Source organism: Bidens hawaiensis, unplaced genomic scaffold, assembly GCF_021521415.1.
Source record: "Bidens hawaiensis isolate Kalapana, Puna unplaced genomic scaffold, B.hawaiensis_p1.1 tig00003058_1, whole genome shotgun sequence".
Lineage (NCBI taxonomy): Eukaryota > Viridiplantae > Streptophyta > Magnoliopsida > Asterales > Asteraceae > Bidens > Bidens hawaiensis.
In genome coordinates, this window is record NW_027491165.1 from 252,347 (window position 1) to 277,261 (window position 24,915).

A 24,915-nucleotide genomic window follows, 5' to 3' on the forward strand; every position below is an offset into this window, starting at 1 on the left:
ATGTTATTTATAGATATCCCATGAATCTCAAATCAAGTAAGTAAATCAATGTGTTCTAAACAAGATAGAATGTTGTACATGGCATACCTTTTAGTTTTCATTCATGCAATAACACTACTACTGCTATGTCCTGTAACACTCACCACAAACCATACTGATCAACTCGCACTTCTGGCCATCAAATCAGCCATCTCTTATGACCCACAACACGTTCTCGACTCATGGAACGCCTCGCTTCATTTCTGCCAATGGCAAGGCGTTACATGTGGTCGTCGGCATCCCAGAGTCACCAGACTGCATCTTGAGCATAGAGGCATAGTTGGTTCCTTGTCTCCTCATATTGGAAACTTGAGTTTTCTAAGAGTAATTGGTCTTGAAAATAACACCTTTAAAGGTGTAATCCCACCTCAAATAGGTAGCCTGTTTAGGTTGCAGAAGCTATTTCTATTGAACAATTCGTTTGAAGGTGAAGTTCCCGCGAGTTTGTCAAACTGCACCAGACTTGAGGACCTTAGGCTGTCTCGCAATAAACTAGTTGGAAAGCTCCCACAACAGCTTAGTTCTCTGGTGAACCTTGTATACTTCAGATTTCATAATAATGATTTCACAGGAGAGATACCATCTTTCTTGGCAAATCTCACTTCTCTTGAAGGCATATCGGGTACAAGCAATCATCTAAGTGGACACATTCCACATGCTTTAGGTCAATTGCACAACTTGAAGCTAGTTACTTTTGGAATAAACCAACTATATGGTATGATCCCTCCATCCTTATACAATTTGACATCCTTAATAGTTATAAATTTCTCATCTAATCAGATCAGTGGAGAACTACCAAAAGATATAGGGCTGCGGCTACCTAATATTGAGATTTTCCAGATAGCAGGAAATACATTTACAGGAACCATTCCATTCTCATTTTCTAACTGTTCACAGTTGGTACATCTTGGCTTAGTTAGTAATGGTTTCACTGGCAAAATTAACATAAATTTAGTCAGATGCCAAATCTTTGGTTTCTTGGGCTAGGTGGAAATGGTTTAGGAAGTTCACAACCAGATGAGATGAACTTCATTGATTCACTGGTCAATTGTAGCAATCTTGAAATATTAATAGTTCATGATAACAAATTAAGAGGAGTTCTTCCTAGTTCTGTAGGCAATCTCTCATCTCAAGTCACAATTCTATCTTTTTCTGAAAACTCCATACACGGATCCTTGCCTTCGGTAATCGGGAATCTTGTGAAGTTAGAGATATTATCAATGCATTCTAATCAGTTCACAGGCATAATTCCTAGTGAACTTGGTAATCTGCGAAACTTAAAGCGTTTATACCTAGATCACAACGGCTTCACCGGGAACTTTCCAGGTTTTATAGGAAACCTGTCTTTGATCATTGAGTTGTGGTTGTCAAATAATAGCTTACAAGGACAAATACTACCAAATCTTGCTAACTGCTGGACAATGGTATCATTGTACCTTTCTAAGAACAATCTTACTGGCCCAATACCCGTAGAGCTATTTCAGTTATCTTCACTGTCTATAGTTCTGGATCTTTCTCATAATCATCTAGTTGGACCGCTTCCTCAAGACATAGGAAAACTCAAAAGCTTGACAACACTTGATTTGTCACACAATCGTCTAGTTGGAGCAATTCCAAACGCCATCGGAAGCTGTGCAAGTCTTGAGAATCTAGATATGAAGGCCAATTCTTTTCAGGGTCCAATACCTTCCACTATGAGTGCTTTAAGAGGTATCAGAAACCTTGATCTTTCCAATAACAGCCTTTCTGGACAGATTCCAATGTTCTTGGGGCAGTTAAATCTGTCTTCACTGAATTTATCATTAAACAATCTCGATGGTGAGGTACCCGTGACTGGTATTTTCAAGAACACGAGCGCGTTTGCGATTAATAGGAACAAAAGGCTATGTGGAGGCCTTCCTAAACTTGGCCTACGTGAGTGCGCCATGTCAGCAAGATCAAAACAAGGTTCACATGCACCACGTGTTATCCTAGTTGTCATCGCAGCTTGTGTGTTGTCCCTCGTTATAGCAATGGTGTTGTGTTTGCTGTTTTGTTGGAAACGAAGGAAGACACAAACACTGCCAACAAGATCTTCATTCATCCAACCATTTTCAAGAGTGTCTTATGGAAGCATACTTAAAGCCACAAATGGATTCTCCCAACAGAATCTAATCGGGAGTGGGAAGTTTAGTGATGTTTACAAAGGTATCCTTGAACTAGATGATGCAGTTGTTGCAATCAAGATTCTAAATCTTGAAAACCAAGGAGCTTTAAAGAGTTTTATAGCAGAATGTGAAGCTTTGAAAAACATAAGACACCGTAATCTTGTAAAGATCATTACTTCCTGCTCGTCTGTTGATTATCAAGGTAACGATTTTAAAGCTATTATTTATGAGTTCATGCCAAATGGGAATCTTGAACGGTGGCTGCATCCAAGTTCCGAACGAGAAAGCGAGATTGAAGAAGCTCCACGAAGATTAAGCCTTTGCCAACGAGTTACAATTGCAGCAGATATGGCTCATGCCATTCATTACCTCCACCAAGATTGTGAGGTACCCATAATTCATTGTGATCTTAAACCAAGCAACATATTATTAGACAGTGACATGGTTGCTCACATCGGTGATTTCGGGCTAGCAAAGTTTCTTCCATTAAAACCACACCAAAGCAGTTCAATTGGAATAAGAGGCACAACTGGATATGCTGCTCCAGGTAACTAGTAACTGGCATTTAAAAAGCATGTTTTTTTGTGTAAAGTTTTGTGACACTAATAATTTCATAAAATGGATATGTAGAGTATGGAGTTGGAAACGAGATGACAAAAGAAGGTGACATCTATAGTTTTGGGATTTTGTTACTAGAGATGATAACCGGAAGGACACCAACGGATCCGATATTTCAAGAAGGATTGAACCTCCATCGCTATGTGAAGATGGCATTGCCTGATCATGTCATGGAAGTCATTGAACCGAATTTTTTGTCATGTATTGATAAAGATCATATGGAAGCCGCAAACATGAACCGTGGTTTGAAGAGATTGGAAGAATGCATGGTTTTGTTATCAAGAATTGGGTTGGCTTGCTCCATGGAGTCACCTAAAGAAAGGATGGACACTAGCAACATGGTCCTTGAGCTTCAACGCATCAATGAACTAGTTCAAAATACTTTAAACAATATTGAACGTCAAGGGGTGGTGGCGCAGTTGGCTAGCGCGTAGGTCTCATATTGCAATGATCCTAAGGTGGAGAGTCTGAGCCTGTCTCACCCCATTAAATGTTACTCCGTATTAAGTAATTGTTCTTATATGATTCTTGAAACATGTAATAAAGTCTTTTATATATGGGTAATTCAAAGAGAAAATAATGATCCAGGATTCTTAAAGCAACACTTATATTTATATATAGCGGTACAAACGAGACGAGCTGCTCGCGAGCTACTTGAGACCGGGTCGGAAAAAAGCTTGAAACGAGACGAGCCGTTTGTCATGTCTTAACAAGCCTTGTGTATTTTATGAGGTTTTAACTCTTTTAGACTTCCATGTGTTAATTTCACACTACGTAACCGAGCTTTGGCTCGTTTAAGTTACGGCACACAAGTCTGAGCCGAACTTAAGCTCTTTTTAGGTTTCTTTTTTCAAAATATATGTAAATAATTAAAAATGCTTATAAAATAATTATTAGCACACAAACCAAGCTCCAGCTTGAAAAATGAGTCACAAGTCAAGTTAGAGCATCAGAAAAAGAGCCTAGTCGAGCCCATCACTCGGCTCTTAGGCACCCTCAAACTGAGAATGAAGAAGACAAGAATTTATGACAATATGTGAACACAAATTATGTCTAGTTGATTTTTTTTGTACCATTGATTGTTTTGTACCGTTGATTTTTAAGTACTATGTTTATGCAATCTACGCTATAATTAGGGTGGTCATTTTATGCCATCAGGTGGTGACATTTTCTCATTACTAGAGACACTTTCAGGCGTGTCGCTAATTGGCATTTAAAGAAGCACAAGATAAACAATTTTCCATTATGAAGAAAGTACAATATGTATCATAAAATGATACCTTGACATAGAATAATACATTGGAATTAGCTAACATATTTTTGATTTTATAAATTAAATTACTAGCTCACTATGAAGAAAAGCACTTGGTTGCTAATTCTAATATGTTTTTGGCATGCTCTAAAAGTCAGAAGTAAAATGAATAAATTCTATTGGGTATACGGTAAGCATGCGTGGAATACGGAGTAACAGGTCAAAATCCTCTTTAAAAACAACCTGAAAATTAAGATAGTCCAGAGACTCATGAGTCACCGGTTGAACATTGGACGACCCCCCCCCCCCCCCCGCGTTTGTTTCGGTTGGAGGGGTAACAGGTTTATCCGCCTCCTTCTCCGGAGGAGGGGACAATTGTTTATCAGCATGTGGCGTGGCTGTCGGCAGCTTCCCAGTCACACCATCCTCAACAATTGCTGAATCTGCACAAGGAAATCATAATTAGATCTCGTTTCAAAGAGCAATAAAAGGGAAACAAACAAAAGCTCACCATTCACCGTTCCCAGACGCTCTGCAAGACTGGATAGCGGCTTCCTCGGACGATGTGTCCGTCGCTTCTTTGTCTTCGGTCCTTTCCGGCATCCGCAGCACTGATGCCTGCGTCACTCGCCTGAGAAACGTGGAAAGGTCTCTTCCGGTAAAGTTCTGCTAGTAAATGTGAGACATATGTAATTTCAGAAGCGTTATCTGAGCTTTCCTCCTCAGGGGTGGCAGAGTCGTCACTTAGAATGACGATTGTCCCGTCGGAGGTCAGCGTGTTAAATGGATGAGGGTTCAGTATATACGCACCTGATTCGAAGATAGCCTCCGAAACAACCGGTTCAGCACCACTTTAACCGGAACGAGAAAATATTTCGAAGTCTTCTCAAGGATAGGCGTATCCTTCGCGCCGCGGATGTTCTTACCCACGCAGCCCTTGCCGTCGTCTAGGGCATTTAACATTGATCCAAAACCTGAAAGCAAACGCAGACATCAACGCAGACATCAATAATAGAACCTCAAAATGAAAAGGAAGAAGAACAGAGTAGTAAAAATTACGGCCATCTAGCTCAACGAAAACAGGTTCCAAAAATGGAGACGCCCACAGCCGACTCATGCCCGCCCATACAAGGGCTTCCTCAGGAAGTGCCCGCATCGACATCGGTGAAGAAGTTAGCTTGTGGAACCAGTCGCGCTTCTCATGGGCAGTCGGAGTAATATCAATAAGAGCGTCGTTGAGAGCACGACGGACCATGGTCTCTGGCACCACGTCTTCAGAGATCCAGAAGAACTTTTTCTTCCAATCCTTGGAAATTTCCTCAGTCACATTGCCGATAACTCTATCAGGCAAACTATGGCAAGTAAACCACCCATTTCGGCTAGCCATCTTGTAGAATACAACGAACCGGTCCAATCGGGGCATTATCTCATGTGCCATAGATATGAACTCGAAGTGACGAATTCGCATGACGGCACGAGGGTGAAGTTGAGATAGATGAATCCCATAGGCTTTCACCACACGTAGAAAAAACTTTGTGATGGGAAGGCGAAAGTTCCCATGATCAAAGTAATCGGCATACAAAGCCATCTTTTCGGGAAGGGGGAAACCGGCGATAGAGCCGGCAGAAGGGAACTCCGGTTCCCATTCTGGCGGAATGCCATAGGTTGTAATAAGTTTTTGGTACTCATCCAGGTCCCATTGGACCTCTATCTCGTCAACTTCAGATTGAACAGTCGCCATTACAGAAAACACTTGGTGAAATATTGGGTTATTCCAAAGAAAATTAAGAGATAGGTTGAAAGTTTCAGAGAAAGAAAGCAAGTTAATATTCAAAATCCAAAGGTGATAAAACTTCAAAAGGAAGTTAACTGCCTCTATTTATACTCATCGCAATTAATGTGATGAGATGCGAACAGTGGAGGGAGAAAAAACCGCCCAGTAGACAATCGCCACGTCACGCGAGAAATTCAAAAAAGGCAAAAAAGTTGTACAGTGGGGTACAGTGACAACCGTCAAAAACGTCCTGTCACCTGCACACGGGCTTGCGAGTGTTCAACTTGTACCTTTTTCATGATTATCCACAGCAACAAAAGGTATTTCTCAACAACTTGCAGAATTAAAAATCCCCAAATACACATTAAGTCCAGAATTTCACCCGCATAAAGTACTTCACACGGAAGAAACACTGGACTGGGGGGGGGGGGACTTATAGACAGGGACGTAGCTTTGTTGGGGCCAGGGGTGGCCCCAGCCCCCTCCGTTTTTTCGCTCGGTAGTGTAAAGTTATCCTTTTTCGGCCGAAATGTTTTATATATAGTGTAAATTTACCCGTTTCTGACCGAAATTTTGAGCCCGGCCCCCTCCGTTTTTTGCTCGGTAGTGTAAATTTATTCTTCTTTTGCCCGAAAATTATTATACATGATGAAAATTTACCCGTTTCCGACCGAAATTTTGAGCCCAGCCTCCTCCGTTTTTCACTCGGCAGTGTAAATTTATCTTTTTCAGCCGAAAATTTGTATACATGGGTTAAATTCACTCGTTTCCGACCGAAATTTTGAGCCCGCCCCCCATTAGTGTATGAAATTTTTTATACATATTGAGTCCGGCCCCCCGACGTGTATGTCCAAGCTTCGCCACTGCTTATAGAGGTAGGGTACTGAAAAGACCCAAATACCCTTAAGTGACACCCGCGGGTCAACTAAGAGTACATCACAAGTCACCCACGGGTCATACGGATCATGCGCATAATCATTTGAGGAAGAAACACCCTCACGACACACGCGGAAACATCTTAGCACCCTCAAGAGTCATCCGCAGAAAGGAATATCCTTCGGCGTAAATGACCACGAGGTAATGCTCCGGGACAGCTGTCAATAACTAACTACTTTCTAAAAGATTTATCAAGATGCTTTCTTGAAAAATACGTGACCCTTCAGCCAATCAACAAGGGACACCTGGCAAGGCCGTTATAACCGTGCATATAGCCAATGATACCTATTCAACCTATAACAGAGGGACGCGTGTCCAGGTGGTTTTACATGCACATGCAACGTATAACCGAGCCTATCAAATGAGGACACGTGTCCAGGTGGTTACAAGAGTATCTTCTGAGAATGACAGCTAGCCCAATTACCTTCCCATACCCTTCGGCTATAAATACCCTCTCAATCATCATGAGGTATTCATTCACTCCCACTGTACTATCACTATTTGCTTAAGTGCATTATCTTCACCAGAACTGTACTTATTCTCACGCCGGAGGGTGGTTACGGGAAGACCCCCCCCCCCTCTTGTCCTTCCCGTAACAAGCTCACGGTGTCTGTTTTGCAGGTTCACGTCACTGGACTTTAGGAAATTGAGTTCATATCGTATTGGCAGTTAACCGTATCCTAGCCTGTTGACTCATTGGATTTAGGACCCAATACTGGGGAGTAGATCCGTGTTTCTTCACTAGGTAAGTAAGGTTGGTAAGCCGTTGAAATGTTTGCATGATGAGGCCATTACTAAGTACATCAATGTGGCCGGTTAATTGATTGTTAGCAAGGGTTAGTTGCGTTAAAGATTGACAAAAACTCCAGTGGCATATATTTCCTTGGAACCTGTTATTATCGAGATTGGTAATTCCAAATAAGGAAGAGTTAACAATGAATAAGGGCATAAGGCAATGTTCGAGAAAGCATGTTAGATGATAATCTAGAAATGTAACATCCTACTTTTGAAAATAACAAATAAAAGAATTTCGTTTACTTAATAATGTGTTATTATTTAGTTAAGTTAAATAAAAATAATAGAGTGTGGGCTTAGACAATAAAAGATAGAATAATAAATGATGATGAGTCATAGGTCCATGGGCTTAGGGGTATATAAACACCCTTAAACCTCCCTAATACCAGAAAACCCTTATTTCTTACATCCAGGCTCCATAACACACTAAAAAACACACACAAACACTCCCATTTCATTTTGGCTCAGATCTGAATCCGAACCAAGAAGAGTTTGTGTTAGGTATTCGTCAAAATACAAGAAACACGTCTAGATTCACGTGTTGAATCAGACCCGAAGCAAGAAGTGACCCCAAAAAGGGAAGTTTTAGGTTAAAGGTTAAGTTTTTAAAGTCGGTTTGCCATAGGATTTGATACTAAGGCAAATTAGGCATTATTATTTAAGAATATGTAAACTTGAACGTAAACAAGTTGTTTGGAATGAAACGGGACATACGCATGACGTTTTGACCAAGTTAAAGTAAGAAAACGAAGTTGTTATGACCCAGAACTCGTTTTATTAGTAAAACGGTCATAACAAGACGTAAGAAAGTGGTTAGAATGGAAAGATATGAAAAACCATATTCAAATCGAGTTCCTTAGAAACTCGATTCGATTAGATGAAGACGAATCGAACTGGAAATGAATCATATCAAATTGGAAGAACGAATCGAATCGAATTAAAACTCGATTCGATTGATTTGAAAACTCGATTCGATTGGTTAAAAAATTCGATTTGATTGGTTTAAACACTTGATTCGATTGGTTTAAAAACTCGATTCAGTTGGTTTAAAAACTCAATTTGATTTGTTTAAAATCTCTATTTGATTGGTTTGAAAACTTGATTCAATTGGTTTGAAAACTAGATCAAAATGAGATTCATTAGTTTAAACTTCAGTTTTCTGATGAAGTTTTTAATAAAGACTAATTTATAAAAATAAAATTTTTACATGAATGGAAAAGAGGGAAATCACAAACACTTCCAAAAAGTCTTTATTCATCCAACCATTATCGAGGGTGTCTTATAGAAGCGTACTTAAAGCCACAAATGGGTTCTTTGAGTAGAACGTTCGGAAATGGAACGTATATTAAAGTTTATAAAGGTATATGAAGAAACACTAATTGACCCCGGGCAGATTACGGATAATCTGGGGGTTAAATAGATGTTTCCCATGAGGGGTTAGGTCCGGCAAAGATGGTTCTTCTGATGACCTGCAAAACAGACACCGTGAGCTCGTCACTGAGAAGGGGGGGTACCTCCTTGTGACCACCCTCCGGCGTGAGAATCAGACTAGATTACTCTTAAATATAAGTGTATATATTAAGAGATTGCTAGAGAAGATAAGATAATGAGATGATATCAGATAATGTGTCCATACCATTCCAAGGTGTTGGAGTATTTATAGCCGAAGGTAGGTTTCCAAGAAGGTACAGCCGGCTGAATAGTATTCCTGTTCTGCCAACTGTGGGCTACGCACATGCCATGCTGGTGGTTGGTGGGTAGGCAGCGGCTGATAGTGACCAGGCCGGCTGTGTACTATTCCTTTTCTACCAACTGCAGGCTATGCACGTGCTACGACAGGTTGGTGAGTAGGCAGCGGCTGATAGTGACATTAAGTAATAGAGCATGCTGCTCGTTGTACTGTTGTCAGTGAGCTGTCGTAGATTTGGTCAGATCTTTTGTCCATACCTCGTCAGGTACAGTACAAAAGATCCTCCAGTATCGTACGGACTGGCTCATTTGGGCGGGAGTTTTCCCGGCTTTGTGCGGGAGTATTCCCGGCTTGCTCACTCCTTATTCAGGTGACATTACTGAATTATTTAAGAGTTAAGTGCCTTGTGCGTGTAGCCTTGCTGCGCGGGTAGCCTTCCCTGATGGCTAGTATCCGTTGCTGCGGGAACAGGCAGAGTACGTCGACCATTGGGAGGCTTTTCCTGCGGGAACAGCTTGCGTACTGCGCGTAAGGACGTCACGTCTCTGAGCATAGTGGGTCCTGCGGATCCAGTTGGTTTCTGCGCAGACGTCTCTCTTCAAGGTGAGTCTTGCGAGTTTAGCCTTTGCGCAGACGTCCCTGTTGAAGGTGAGTCTTGCCGGTTCAACTGCGCAGACGTCCCTCTTTGAGGTGAGTCTTGCGGGTCCAACTGGGCTCTGCTGGGACCTACCTCTTCAGTATCCTTGAACCAGATGGTGTCGTGGTTGCAATCAAGATTCTTAATCTTGAAAATCAAGGAGCTTTAAAGAGTTATATAGCAGAATGTGAAGCTTTGAAAAACATAAGACACCATAATCTTCTAACGATCATTACTACATGCTCATTTGTTGATTATTAAGATAATGATTCTAAAGCTGTTATTTACAAGCTCATGCCAGATGGGAATTTTGAAAGATGGCTCCTCCAATTTCAGAATAAGAAACTCTAAGAAGGGAATATTCCAAGGGGGCTCCATCCAAGTTCAGAACAAGAAACTCCAAGAAGATTAAGCCTTCGCCAACGACTTACGATTGCAGCTGATGTGGTTCAAGCCATTTACTACATGCATCAATCAGTTCAATTGGAATAAAAGGGACAGTGTGGATGGGTTGATGTGGGTCAGTTTTGGCTGAGAACCATGGCCGAGATGCCGGTTAATGGATAATCACATCCATGACCGATCGGTTATGGCGGTTTCTGTTAATCAGCTGAAAGTTATAGCGGCTCGGTTATGGATCGGTTAATTGTGAATTTGGGCCTGACTAAATATAGCCAAAAACAACATAATTGTGCATTACTTGGACATGAAAGTTTGAGCTTGCAATTTTTGAACGAAGGAATAAATTGTTATTACACATTTGTATAGGTTAATGTATTTATTACATAGCATTAAAAAATACATATAATCTATAATATTAAGAAAAGGATTAATTGCACCCCATCTAAACTATGTTTAATTGCATTTCCATATTTACACACCCAAAAAGTTCAATTGAATATTTCTCCGTCATTTAATGGAAATTTTTATGGGTTTCTGGTCGAAAGCACATCAAAGAAAGGGTAAATTAGTCATTACATAAATCATTACATAAGTACTTTTAATTAAAATAAATTAAAATGGATAAACTTGCCAATTTTGTAATTAAGGAGGGGGAATGCAATGGAATATTTGTGTTGGCTATATACGCATTTAAAAAGTTTTAGTGTTCGGTTTGGTTTTGACGGCTTTGGAAAGTTGGAAACCTTGTTAACCGTAATTGACCCTCCGGTTTTGGTATAGTTCGGCTTCACTGGTTTACTTGGTTATGGGCTAGTTAATTCGGTTTACAGCACACCCTTACTAATAACTAGAACTTTAAAAGTAAATTGTTAGGGAAAATTTTGTGACATTAATATTTTTATAAAACGGATATGTAGAGTATGGTGCATGAAATAAGATGACAAAAGAAATGGATATCTATAGTTTTGGGATTTTTTATTAGATTTGATAACCGAAAGGAGACCAATGTTTGGTTCAAATTGTCCATTTGACACCTTCCTAAGATCGAGACCATAGGGAAACTAGTTTTTTTAGATTCATCCTATTGGTCCACTTAGCCATTTTTATTTAATAATTTTTCTAAGAATTTGTTTTTACTTTCAAAAGCTTCAATTTTTTCGCGGTATAACGCGCCATATCGATATATCTAATGTAATTTTTATTTTAACATTTCCAATTATATAAAACATGTGTCGATGTCCAAGGCCGGCCGGTAAGCCTACTAAACCCAAGCGCTAGCTTAGGCCACCAACTTTTAATGGCCCATTTAAATTTCACGTATCTATAATTCTATAAATATATGTATTAAAAGAATAATAATAGTATCAATTTGTGTAACGGGTGAGTGCGTCTTCTTCTATTTATTTTTGTGGCTCAACATATGTGTGTCACGGGTTCACATCTCACGCAAGCTGAACTTTATTGAATATAATTCTATTTTTTAACCTTACATAATAAATTATCTCTAGGAAATTCCTATTTGAATATATTTAAAAATCAATAATATAACTATTTCCTACATATTATCTCCACTCATTTCAGTAAATCAATTACGACTACATTATCTCCATTTATACCTAGAATTTCCCTCTAATTTCTTATATAATCTCACTCAATAACTTAAACCTTTTTACTTTTTAAAATCTTAGTAAAAGACATCTAAATTATAAGCAAAAAGTGTCCCTAATATAATGACTACATTTGTTATATAAAGAATTTATTATTGTCTATTCCACACCCAAATAAAATAGAACATGTTATAATATTAGCTCTAATTATAACAAGCTTATTAGAATAATATATAAACTTTGGAGTTAACAAGAGATAAAGAAATAAGAAAAGTAAGAATTATTAGTCTTACTGGGATGCAAATCTCCGTTACAATCACCTAGTATTTATTGTACAAAATCAACTGTATATACACTATTTGGGGGGAACAAGATTTCATTATTGGTTTGACAAAGTTGAAAATGTGTCATTCAAAAAGAAAGAAACTGTCGGTGTATCATAACACTCCCCCTTGTATGACACCTTTTCAAAACTTCGAGGTCTTGAAGTATTGCCTCATTAAAAACCTTGCTAAATAAAACCCAGTGGGAAAAACTTTAGCTAAGGGAAAAAGAGTGCAGTATATAGCTCCCCCTCAAGTTGCAGGTCGTTACATCGTTCGTACATGGCGCATGCCAATATCATGGACATGCTTTCTAAATGTTGCTGTGGGAAGTGCTTTTGTGAAAAGATCAGCTGAGTTGCTGCTGGATTGGACATATCTCATCTCAACCTGACTGTCTTTAATAAGATCCCGAGTATACTCAAAGTATCTTGGTGGTATATGCTTTGTTCTGTCACTTTTGATATACCATTCCTTCATTTGCGAGACATAAGCTGCATTATCTTCATAGATAGGAGTTGGAATTCGATCTTTCTCTAGTCCACAAGAAATCAATATGTGTCGTGACATAGATCTTAACCATACACATTCTCTTGAAGCTTCATGCAATGCAATGACTTCAGCATGATTTGAAGATGTTGCAATGAGTGTTTGTTTCTGAGAACGCCATGAAATCGCAGTTCCTCCATTCTTAAATACGTATCCAGTTTGAGATTTTGCTTTATGGGGATCAGATAAATAACCTGCATCTGCATAACCAACTAACCATTCTTTTGAATCGTTAGGATAAAATAAACCTAAATCAGCAGTTCCTTTTAAATACTGAAAAATATGTTTAATGCCATTCCAATGTCTTTTAGTAGGGGATGAACTGAATCTTGCCAATAAATTAACTGCATAAGAAATGTCAGGTCTTGTACAGTTAGTAAGATACATAAGTGCTCCAATTGCACTGAGGTATGGTACTTCGGGACCAAGAATCTCTTCATTATCTTCGCAAGGACGAAATGGATCATTGTCAATATTGAGTGTTCTAACAACCATTGGTGTGCTTAAAGGATTTGCTTTGTCCATATTGAAATGCTTTAAGAGTTTCTTAGTATAAATTGACTGATGCACAAGTATCCCATTATGCATATGCTCAATTTGTAAACCAAGACAATATTTGGTTTTTCCAAGATCTTTCATTTCAAATTCTTTCTTTAAAAGAGCAATTGCTTCATTAATTTCTTTTTGTGTCCCAATTAAATTTAGATCATCAACATACACAGCTATGATCACATATCCTGATGTTGTCTTCTTGATGAAGACGCATGGACAAATAAGATTATTTGTATATCCTTTGCTTACCCAATAATCACTCAAACGATTGTACCACATCCTTCCAGATTGTTTCAATCCATACAAGGATCTTTGTAACTTTATGGAATACATTTCCTTAGGCTTTGAGCTTATTGCTTCGGGGAGTTTAAATCATTCGGGAATTTTCATATAGATGTCGCTGTCTAGTGATCCATACAAGTAAGCTGTGACAACATCCATAAGATGCATCTCTAACTTTTTAGAGACTGCTAAGCTAATTAAATATCTAAACGTAACAGCATCCATAACAGGAGAATACGTTTCTTCATAGTCAATGTCTGGCCTCAGAGAAAAACCTTGAGCAACAAGTCTTGCTTTATATCTTGTAACTTCATTTTTCTCATTTTGTTTTCTCACAAAAACCCATTTATATCCTACAGGTTTCATTGACTTTGGTGTAATGACAATAGGTCCAAAAACCTTTCGATTATTTAGGGAATTTAATTCAGCTTGCATGGCATCTTTCCATTTGTTCCAATCTTGTCGATTATTACAATCATCTACAGATTTTGGTTCAGGGTCATCATTTTCTTCCATGATATCACTTGCCATAGAATAAGAAAATATATCATCAATATTTTCCATTTCATCTCGATCCCACATTATATGTGATTGACCATAGTTGATTGACAATTCTTTATTGGAATCATTTATTCTTTCCTGAGGGAAGGTTTCCTTAGGGTCATTATCCTTTTCAGAGCCCTTTCTTTTTAGAGGATTTTTATCCTTTGAACCGATTGGCCTTCCACGTTTTAAACGTTTTTGGGATTCATGAGGTGCATTATTATGGTTTTGCTTGCTTGGAATCTCAACTCGAGCTGGAGCATTAGCAGCTGGTATATGATATTTAGTGACCCTATTTATATCAGTAAATGCATCAGGTAACTGATTGACAATTTCTTGTAGATGTATTATTTTTTGAACCTCTGTCTCACTTTGTTTTGATCTTGGGTCTAGGTGTAACAATGATGGCTCACACCATGATATATCTCTTTCTTGCTTTTTAATTTCTCCCCCTAATGCCGGGAATATTGTCTCGTTAAAAATGACAATCAGCAAAACGTGCTGTAAATACATCATCTGTTAAAGGTTCAAGGTATCTTATGATGGAAGACGTTTCATATCCAACATATATTCCCAACCTTATTTGGGGACCCATTTTTTGTGCGTTGTGGTGGTGCAATAGGAACATACACAGCACAACCAAAAATTCTAAGGTGAGAGATATTTGGCTCATTTCCGGAAACAAGTTGTGTGGGAGAGTATTTATGATTTGCACTTGGTCTCACACGAATTAATGACCCAGCATGCATAATTGCATGACCCCAAATTGAAACACGGAGTTTTGTCCTCATTATTAATGGTCTAGCTATTAGCTGCAGGCGTTTGATCAACGACTCGGCTAAGCCATTTTGTGTGTGTACATGAGCAACAGGGTGTTCTACAACAATCCCCACAGACATGCAATAATTATCAAAAGCATGTGATGTAAATTCTCCCGCATTATCAAGCCTTACTTTTTTAATGGTATAATCAGGAAAATGTGCACGTAATTTGATAATTTGAGCAAGAAATTTTGCAAAAGCAACATTACGAGTCGATAATAAAGAGATATTAGACCATCTGCTGGATGCGTCTATTAAGACCATGAAGTATCTAAATGGTCCGCATGGTGGATGAATTGGTCCACATATGTCACCTTGAATTCTTTCAAGAAACATTGGTGTTTCTTTATCGACTTTTAATGGCGAAGGCCTTGTAATTAATTTTCCAAGAGAAAAAGATGTACATTGAGACATTTTATCTATTTTGTGGATCTTTTGACCTTTCAGTGGATGCCCATGTGTATTTTCAATGATCTTTTTCATCATTGTGGATCCTGGATGGCCTAATCTGTCATGCCATAAGTTTATGATACCAGAATCGCACAATTTTCTTTGACTGCCATATGTGCTTGAGGCATATTATATGCATAATGCAAACCAGAATGGAGCATTGGAACTTTTTCCAATATCTGATCTTTGCTTATGATATGCAAATATTTTTCATTATTAACAGTCCTTGACTGAGTATCATATCCATTATGATATATGTTTTTGAACTCAACGAATTTCTTGTTGATTTTGGGGAAAAGAAAGCATTTTCTATTTTGATCTTTGTACCATTTGGTAATGCTAAATTATCTTTTCCCACTCCTTCTATCAAGTTTGTAGGACCTGATATTGTATTGATGATCCCTTTTGTTGGTTTCAGTTTATAAAAATATTTTTTAGATCTAAGTATAGTATGCGTGGCTCCACTATCCGCTATACATATATCTTCTTTATTTGTTTGATTTTGTGCTCAAGTGTTTTTCATTTTAAATCTTAAAAGTATTAAGAAAAAAATAATAAGTGTATAACGAAGACATTATGATATTTTAATAAGAACTTTATTTAATTGAAAAACAAACAATACATGAAGGAAACTACATAACTAAAGATAATGAGAAGCACACTTAATTATTGCATATAATTATTCTTGTCAAACAATATTTATTTCAGAGATCCACATCAAAACCTGCAATGCTCAGATCAGCATTGAGATCATCAAAGTTATCAACATGGTTCACTTCTTTCTCTTTTCCTTTAAGAGAGGCTTGGTACAGTTCACACAGATGTGGAGCTGTGCGACAAGCCTTTGCCCAGTGGTTTGTACTTCCACATCTAAAACAGGGTGTGCCATTGTTCTCGGACCTACCAGCTTCGTTCCATTTATTGTGGTGGTTGGAATTGGTATTATGTGGGACATAATAATTATTGGCTCTCTGGTTACGACCACGGCCACGGGCACGACCACGACCGTAAGAATTAGTGTTCCATTTGAATGAATGCTTACGATCATTAAAATGTCTTTTTGTCAAAATGACCACGGCCACGTCCATGGTCTCGTCCACGACCTTGTTCCCATTTATTACCGGAATTTTTATGTGAATTTTTTGAGCAACATTTGCTTCTGGTATTGCTAATGATCCCGTGGGACGAGATTGATGATTCTTCATCAATAATTCATTATTCTTTTCTACTACAAGGAGAAATCCATTTAGTTCAGAGTATCTCCTAAAATGCTGCAATCGATAATGCGTTTGCAATGTCATATTTGATGCATGAAATGTGAAGAAAGTTTTCTCCAACATATCTCCCTCGGTAACAGTTTGCCCACAAAATCGGAGCGTTGAGCATATTCTAAACAAGGCAGAGGTGTACTCATTTACTTTTTTAAAATCTTGGAACCTGAGATTGTTACATTCATCTCTAGCAGTGGAAAGTAGAACTTCCCTTTGATGGTCAAATCTGCTTTTTAAATCCTCCCACAAAATGCATGGATCCTCACAATTTGAATACTCAAATTGTAACATTTCATCAATGTGTTTGTGGAGGAAGACATCGGCTTTTGCCTTGTCTTGATCCCCGCAATTATTTCCCACTGTTATCGTATCCAAAACACCCATTGATTTGAGATGCCGTTTGACATGTGCCGTCCATGACATATAATTATCTCCGGTGATACTGAGAGCCGGAAATTCAAGTTTTGCGATATTTGCCATTTTATTACTAAACACAAATATGATAAATATTAGAATTACATACTTATTAAAATTGAAAGAAAATACAAAGGTAAATCTATAAATAGATAAAGAAAAAATAAAAGATTAAACTCTCTAGGTGGAAGATTACAAATTAAGAACAATAAGATTATCAGCATTATGGTAGTTAACATTAGAACTGGATGAATCATCTTGAAAGCTTTATCTTAGATAAACTTAAAAAGAAGAATGTTTGTTGTAAATGGAGTTGATAATTGGTTATTTATAGCAAAAATTTATAACTGTTTTACAACGGTTATATTACCGTTTTATAACGGTAACATTACCGTTTGTATGTGTGTGTGTATATATATAATATTAATTATTTTAAAGTAAGATAATAAATACAGTTTATTTTATAAAATGTATAATTATTATGCATAGTAATAAGAATAGAATTGTTAGTGTAAATAAATCTAACTTTTAAATTAGATATTAGTGTGCATATATAAATAAAAGTTAGAATAGTTATCAAATTTTAATAACAATGTTAATACATATTACTGTTGTTACTTAATATATGTATATGCATATATATATATATATATATATATATATATATATATATATATTTTCAATGTACATAATTAAAGAAGTGTTTATGATGCTTATGTATATACCTTTGTGTCTATTACCTTTCTTGATTAGGATATAAGCGGCTCGTGCTGATAACGTGTTATTATATTAGCTCTAATTATAACAAGCTTATTAGAATAATATATGAACTTTGGAGTTAACAAGAGATAAGGGAATAAGAAAAGTAAGAATTATTAGTCTTACTGGGATGCAAATCTCCGTTACAATCACCTAGTATTTATAGTACAAAATCAACAGTATATACACTATTTGGGGGGGGGGGGGGGGACAAGATTTCATTATTGGTTTGACAAAAAGTTGAAAATGTGTCATTCAAAAAGAAAGAAACCGTCGGTGTATCATAACAGAACAAGTTTTGTAACAACAAATTTCAGGGAAAAAAAAGAGCCTCAATATTTTATTTAGCTTTGGGTCTCTAAATAGGTTGTGCTAGCCCTATTGATGTCCTCTTTTAAATATTTTTTGTTGTTGTTATACCAACTGTCGGTAGTGTACCAAACCAGAGACCAGAGAGTTTAGAGATTTGTGGTGTAGATTCGTTTGTATTACCTTATTAGTTGTTCTTTTCTTTTTCTTTTTTTCATTTTGGATTATATTTTAAATTATGAAGAAAGCACAATCTGTATCATACAATGATACCTCGCCTTATAATTATACATTGGAGAACATATACTTATTCTTATAAATTAAATTATTAGCACTATGAAGAAAAGCACTCGGTTGCTAATTCTAATTTTTTTTTCCCATCAAAGAATCAATTTTCATTTTCAATAAAAGGATCTAATTATAATAAAGAGGCAGGTAAGCGGGCAACAAGCTGCGCTGCCACCCCCTTTTGAATGGCAAAACCAATCCTACTGAAAATAAAATTATCGTTCTTTGGCGTCATTGAGTTACTGTGCACGACCCGCTGAACTTTTTTTAGAAACGTAGCAGCATCGGGAGCAAAAGACCCAAATGTATCAAAAGCAAAATGAATGAAGACGTGTTGATTCTCCACACACGCCTTCTCGTGCTTAGCATTTTTTCCTGCTTCTGCCTTTAACAGAGCCTGCCTAGCAACAAACCCGGTGTCCCTACGCCCTACAAGAGGGGACACCCCAGTAAGGTCCACACAAGCACGCTTCCCCCCAACCCATCCAAACACAAGAATGTCCGCTGGTCGGAGAGTAGACCTTCCTTCACGCGGATCCGACAAAAAATTCACAGGAACCTCTTTTCTTGCCGAGATTCCCGCTCGTTTTAACACATAAAAAGGACATCCCTGACCAAATCATGTCTATATTTAAATCCCGGGAGTTCTTTGCAATGAACCGCATGTTCACCAAAATTGCCTAAACACGCCTTACGACAAACCGGGCATGCCTCATCAACTGGGAACAGGGGGATCATTAACCGATATTTAAGAATGGCTCGGTACTCCACTGCTGACATGTGCTGGCCTAACCCTTCGATGGGGTGACAGTCAAAAAGTCTTGAGCATGAGGAACCTGAAGACATTCTAATACCGCTCTCTGACGAGAGGCATGCCAAACTTTTCTCCCAAACTTTGGACGGTTTTACTATAAAGGGCACTCGCCAAAGCATTTTGGGCTTTAGGGGGGCGGTGTTCTTATTAGCGAACCCGCCAAGATCAAGATCGGGAATAGAGTTATGCAAATAATCCATTGCACACCCAAAATCGGAATCTAACCCATCAACACCACAATCACGCAAAATTCTAATATGTTTTTGACATGTTCCTAAAAGTCAGAAGTACAATGTGGAATTCTATTGGATTTAAGGTAAGCATGCATGGACTGTCGAGTAACAAGTCAAACTCAATGGAAGTCATATATAACTTGGCCCGTGAGAGACACAAATAGTATGAACGGATTGAATTCCAGGTAACGAACGTATAAAATCCTCTTTAAAAACAAGACCAAGACTTGTAGAGATCAAGTCAAACAAACTTGGCATTCTAATGGTCCCCTATCAATTAAGTTTGCATGGCAAGACTTATCTTTCATTGTCAATTCCTAGCAATGTTATTTATAGAAATCCCATGAATCTCAAATCAAGTAAATCAATGTGTCATAAGCAAGATAGAATGTCGTCCATGACATACCTTTTAATTTTCATTCATGCAATAACACTACTACTATTATGTCCTTTAACACTCGCCACAAACCATACCGATCAACTTGCACTTCTCGCCATCAAATCTGCCATCTCTTATGACCCGCAACATGTTTTCGACTCATGGAACACCTCCCTCCATTTCTGCCAATGGCAAGGTGTTACATGTGGTCGTCGGCATCCCAGAGTCACCGAACTGGACCTTGGGTCTAGAGGCATAGTTGGTTCCTTGTCTCCTCATATTGGAAACTTGAGCTTTCTAAGAGTAATTTGGCTTGGAAATAACACCTTTAAAGGTGTAATCCCACCTGAAATAGGTAACCTGTTTAGGTTGCAGAAGCTATTTCTACGGAACAATTCTTTTGAAGGTCAAGTTCCAGCGAGTTTATCAAACTGCACCAGACTTGATACTCTTAGGTTGGGGTACAATAAACTAGTTGGAAAGCTCCCACAACAGCTTAGCTCTCTGATTTCATAAAAATGATTTCACAGGAGGGATACCATCTTTCTTGGCAAATCTCACTTCTCTTGAAAGCATATCGGGTTCAGTCAATCGTCTAGGTGGAAGCATTCCACACGCTTTAGGTCAATTGCACAACTTGAAGGAAGTTGGTTTTGGAGACAACCAACTACATGGTATGATCCCTCCATCCTTATACAATTTAACATCGTTAACGGTTCTAAGTTTCACACTTAATCAAATCAGTGGAGAACTACCAAAAGATATAGGGCTGCAGCTACCTAACCTTCAGATTTTCCAGATAGCACGAAACAATTTTACAGGAACCATTCCGCTCTCATTTTCCAACTGTTCAAACTTGCTACATCTCGGCCTGTCTGTAAACGGTTTCACTGGGAAATTTAACATAAATTTTAGTCAGATGCCAAATCTTAGGGTTCTTGGGATAAACCGAAATGGTTTAGGAAGTTCACAACCAGATGACTTGAATTTCATTGATTCCATGGCCAATTGTAGCAATCTTGAATCGTTGAGTGCTATAGGTAACAAATTAAGAGGAGTTCTTCCAAATTCTATAGGCAATCTCTCATCCCAAGTCACAACTCTTATGTTTTCTGAAAACTTCATATATGGCAATTTGCCTTCTGGGATCGGGAATCTTGTGAAGTTAGAGCTATTAGCAATGCGTTCTAATCAGTTCGCAAACATAATTCCTAGTGAACTTGGTAATCTGCGAAACTTAAAGCGTTTATACCTAGATGACAACAGCTTCACCGGGAACTTTCCAGGTTTTATAGGAAACATATCTTTGATCATTGATATGGACTTGTCAAATAATAGATTACAAGGACAACTAAATTGTACAACTAATCCTGAAAAATGAACCTTCTCTTCATCATTAGTAACTTTTATGAGTTTTGGTCAAAACAGTCATAAGTAGTAAAATATCTTCAACAAAGATCATTCTTTGCTACAATTTGTTTTTCGAAGGTGACTTGTCTATTTAAAGTTTTCTATTATCAACATTTTTTCAATGACACACAACTTACAAAAGTCTTTAAAATTGATATATACATCTCTTGAGAAAGTATTATCAACAAATTATTGTATTTTCTTTTCTTTAACCAAAATTCACTTGAATTTGTATCACTGGGCTATAGAGCCTAGACGCCAAATCATTCAAGAAATTTGGCGCAATTCCGAACACCATTGGAAGCTGCACAAGCCTTGAGTATCTAGACATGAGCGCCAATTCTTTTCAAGGTCCCATAATCCCCACTATGAGTACCTTAAGAGGTCTTAGATACCTTGATCTTTCTAGTAACAACCTTTCCGGCCAAATTCCAAGATTCTTGGAGCAGTTAAATCTGTTTTCACTGAATTTGTCGTTCAACAATCTCGAGGGGGGGGGGTACCCGTGACAGTTATTTTCAAGAGCACAAGCATGTTTGCAGTTAGTGGGAACCATAGGCTATGTGGAGGCCTTCCTGAACTTGGCCTACCCAAGTGTGCCATGTCAGCAAGATCAAAGAAAGGTTCGCATGTCCCGCGTGTTGTTCTTGTTGTCATCGCAGTTTGCGCATTCCTCATTATAGCAATGGTGTTGTGTTTGCTGTTTTGTTGGAAACGAAGGAAGACACAAACACTGCCAACAATATCTCCATTCATGCAACCGTTTTCAAGGGTGTCTTATGGAAGCATACATAAAGCCACAAATGGGTTCTCCCAACAGAATCTAATCGGGAGTGGGAAATTTAGTGATGTTTACAAAGGTATCCTTGAACCAGATGATGCAATTGTTGCAATCAAGATTCTAAATCTTGAAAACCAAGGAGCTTTAAAGAGTTTTCTAGCAGAATGTGAAGCTTTGAAAAACATAAGACACCGTAATCTTTTAAAAATTATTACTTCTTGCTCGTCAGTTGATTATCAAGGTAACGATTTTAAAGCTCTGATTTACGAGTTCATGCCAAATGGGAATCTTGAAAGTTGGTTGCATCCAAGTTCAGAACAAGAAAGCGAGATTGAAGAAGCTCCACGAAGATTAAGCCTTCGTCAACGAGTAACAATTGCAACAGATGTGGCTCTTGCCATTCACTACCTCCACCAAGATTGTGAGGTACCCATAATTCATTGTGATCTTAAACCGAGTAACATATTATTAGACAGTGACATGGTTGCTCACATTGGTGACTTCGGGCTAGCGAAGTTTCTTCCATTAAAACCACACAAAGCAGTTCAATTGGAATAAGAGGGACAACTGGATATGCAGCTCCAGGTAACTAGTAACTAGAATTTAGAAAATATGTTTTTTTGCATAAAGTTTTGTGGCATTGATTATCTCATAAAATGGATTTGTAGAGTATGGTGTTGGAAATGAAATGACAAAAGAAGGTGACATCTATAGCTTTGGGATCTTGTTATTAGAAATTATAACCGGAAGGAGACCAACAGATCCGCTATTTTAAGAAGGATTGAACCTTCATGGCTATGTGAAGATGGCATTGCCTGATCATGTCATGGAAGTCATTGAACCAGAGCTTTTGTCATGTATCGATGAAGATCGTATGGAAGCTACCGCAAACATGAACCGTGGTTTGAAGAGATTGGAAGAGTGCATGGTTTTGTTAGCAAGAATTGGGTTGGCTTGCTCCATGGAGTCACCTGAAGAAAGGATGGACACTAGCAACATGGTCCTTGAGCTTCAACGCATCAATGAACAAGTTCAAAATACTTTAAAGGATTTAGAACGTCAAGGGGTGGTGTCGCAGTTGTCTAGCGCGTAGGTCCCATAGAATAATTTAAGAGTGATCCTGAGGTTGAGAGTTCAAGCCTCTCTCACCCCATTAATTCCTTTTTAAGTAAAATGTCAGTTGTGTTTTTCTTTATCGTTAGTTATTGATGATTGTTGGTAAAGAAACTAATGTGTATGATTCAAATTGTCCATTTACACCTTTCTAAGAAACCGTATGGAACAACTTTATATTTCTAATATTTGATTCAAAATAATTATTACAATTCACATAGGCATGATTCTTAATGTAACACTTAAATTTATATCTAGCAGTGCAAATGAGACGTGTTGCTCGCGAGCTACTTGAGAGGATTGGAAAAGAAGCTTGAAATGAGACGAAACTAATCAACCTCAAGTCTCAAACAAAACCCGTTTAGTTTTCGAGCTTGAGCTTTGTATGAGTAGATCGTTTAGGTTTATCGAGTTTTAATGAGCCATGCGTTAATTTCACACTCCATAACCGAGCTTCGGCTCGTTTCAGCAAATGCACACGAGTTTAAGCTGAACTTAGGCTTGTTTTTAGGTTTTTTTTTTCAAATTATATAAAAATAGTTAAAAAAAAAGTTTATAAAATAATAATAAATAACACACAATCCCAGCTCCAACTTGAAAAAGGACTCACGAGTCGAGCTGGGGCATTAGAAAAAGAACTCGAAACAAGCCAAACTCAAACTCTTATAATTCAAAACGAGCCTAGTCGAGCACGTCGCTCGCCTCTTATGCACCCCCTCAAACCGAGAATGAAGAAGACAAGAATTTATGACAACATGTGAACCCAAATCATGTCTAGTTGATTATTATTATTGTACCATTGATTGTTTGGTTGTGTGTTTCTTAAATTTATAGAATAAAATAATGTTTTACAAATTGTCATTTGTTACAACTTACAAGTATACACAATCTTTTAAGAGCATAAAATATCCAACTTCTTTTCTGAATAATCTTGTTTTGTTATACAAAATCCATGGTTGCACTGAACTACCATGTCACTTTCATTCGTAGAGTCTAAATTGGTCACCCATGTGAAGCGAATCTATAAAGTTTGAAACTTTGGATTAAACGGGTCCCTCAATATCGCTTCCCTATGTTGATTTATTTCAATACTGATTCTTCCCAATTGTTGTCCTACCAACCAGTAATAATTCTTAAATATGTTGCCCCAATATTTGACTCTTTCTTCGGTCTAAAACGGTTTGGTTTGGATCAGTTTTGGGTTAAAACTGAATTAAAAATTGAAACTTTGGTTTTCTATTTTTAAAACCGTTAAATTTTTTATGTTTTTTAATGTTTAGTTTTGGTTTTTTCGGTTTTCTGGCTTCGGCTCAATTTCAATATGTAGTTTTGCCATTTGAGTTTGAGATTTTTTGGTCGAAAGAAAGTTGGCCCAAAATAATAAATTTAGGCCTGCATCATTTTATTAAATAAATATTAATCAATTATTATACGTTTGGGCTAAAGCATTTTGAGTTATATATATATATATATATATTAAATTCTTATAAATTACTTGAAATAAAAAAAGTAAAAAATGAAAATCTAGAAATTCGGTTCGGTGTTTTTGGTTTTTCTTATATGCAAAACCAAAACCAAACCATAAATCCGGTTTTTACAAAAACATAAAACCAAACCATCGAATTTCGTTTCGGTTCAGTGTTATCAGTTTGGATTTTCATTTTTCTGGTTTCAGATCGGTTTTTTCGGTTTCTTGCATACCACTATTTTCCATATCATTGCATCAA

General features: G+C 37.7%; 1 protein-coding gene and 2 pseudogenes across 2 annotated transcripts; all 3 read left to right on the top strand.

The window, feature by feature from the left end:
* On the top strand, positions 1-987 carry LOC143622165 (uncharacterized; annotated as a pseudogene).
* On the top strand, positions 986-23,270 carry LOC143622190 (putative LRR receptor-like serine/threonine-protein kinase At3g47570). The gene is made up of 3 exons (XM_077093399.1): positions 986-2,733; positions 2,817-3,238; positions 23,169-23,270. Exons 1-2 carry the CDS (start codon positions 999-1,001, stop codon positions 3,236-3,238), a joined length of 2,157 nt encoding a protein of 718 aa, XP_076949514.1. The 5' UTR covers positions 986-998; the 3' UTR covers positions 23,169-23,270.
* On the top strand, positions 19,655-23,270 carry LOC143622189 (receptor kinase-like protein Xa21; annotated as a pseudogene). Its single transcript, XR_013151651.1, has 3 exons — positions 19,655-21,283; positions 21,437-22,660; positions 22,744-23,270. The product of XR_013151651.1 is annotated as a receptor kinase-like protein Xa21 (transcript).
* Positions 23,271-24,915: the final 1,645 nt, after the last annotated feature.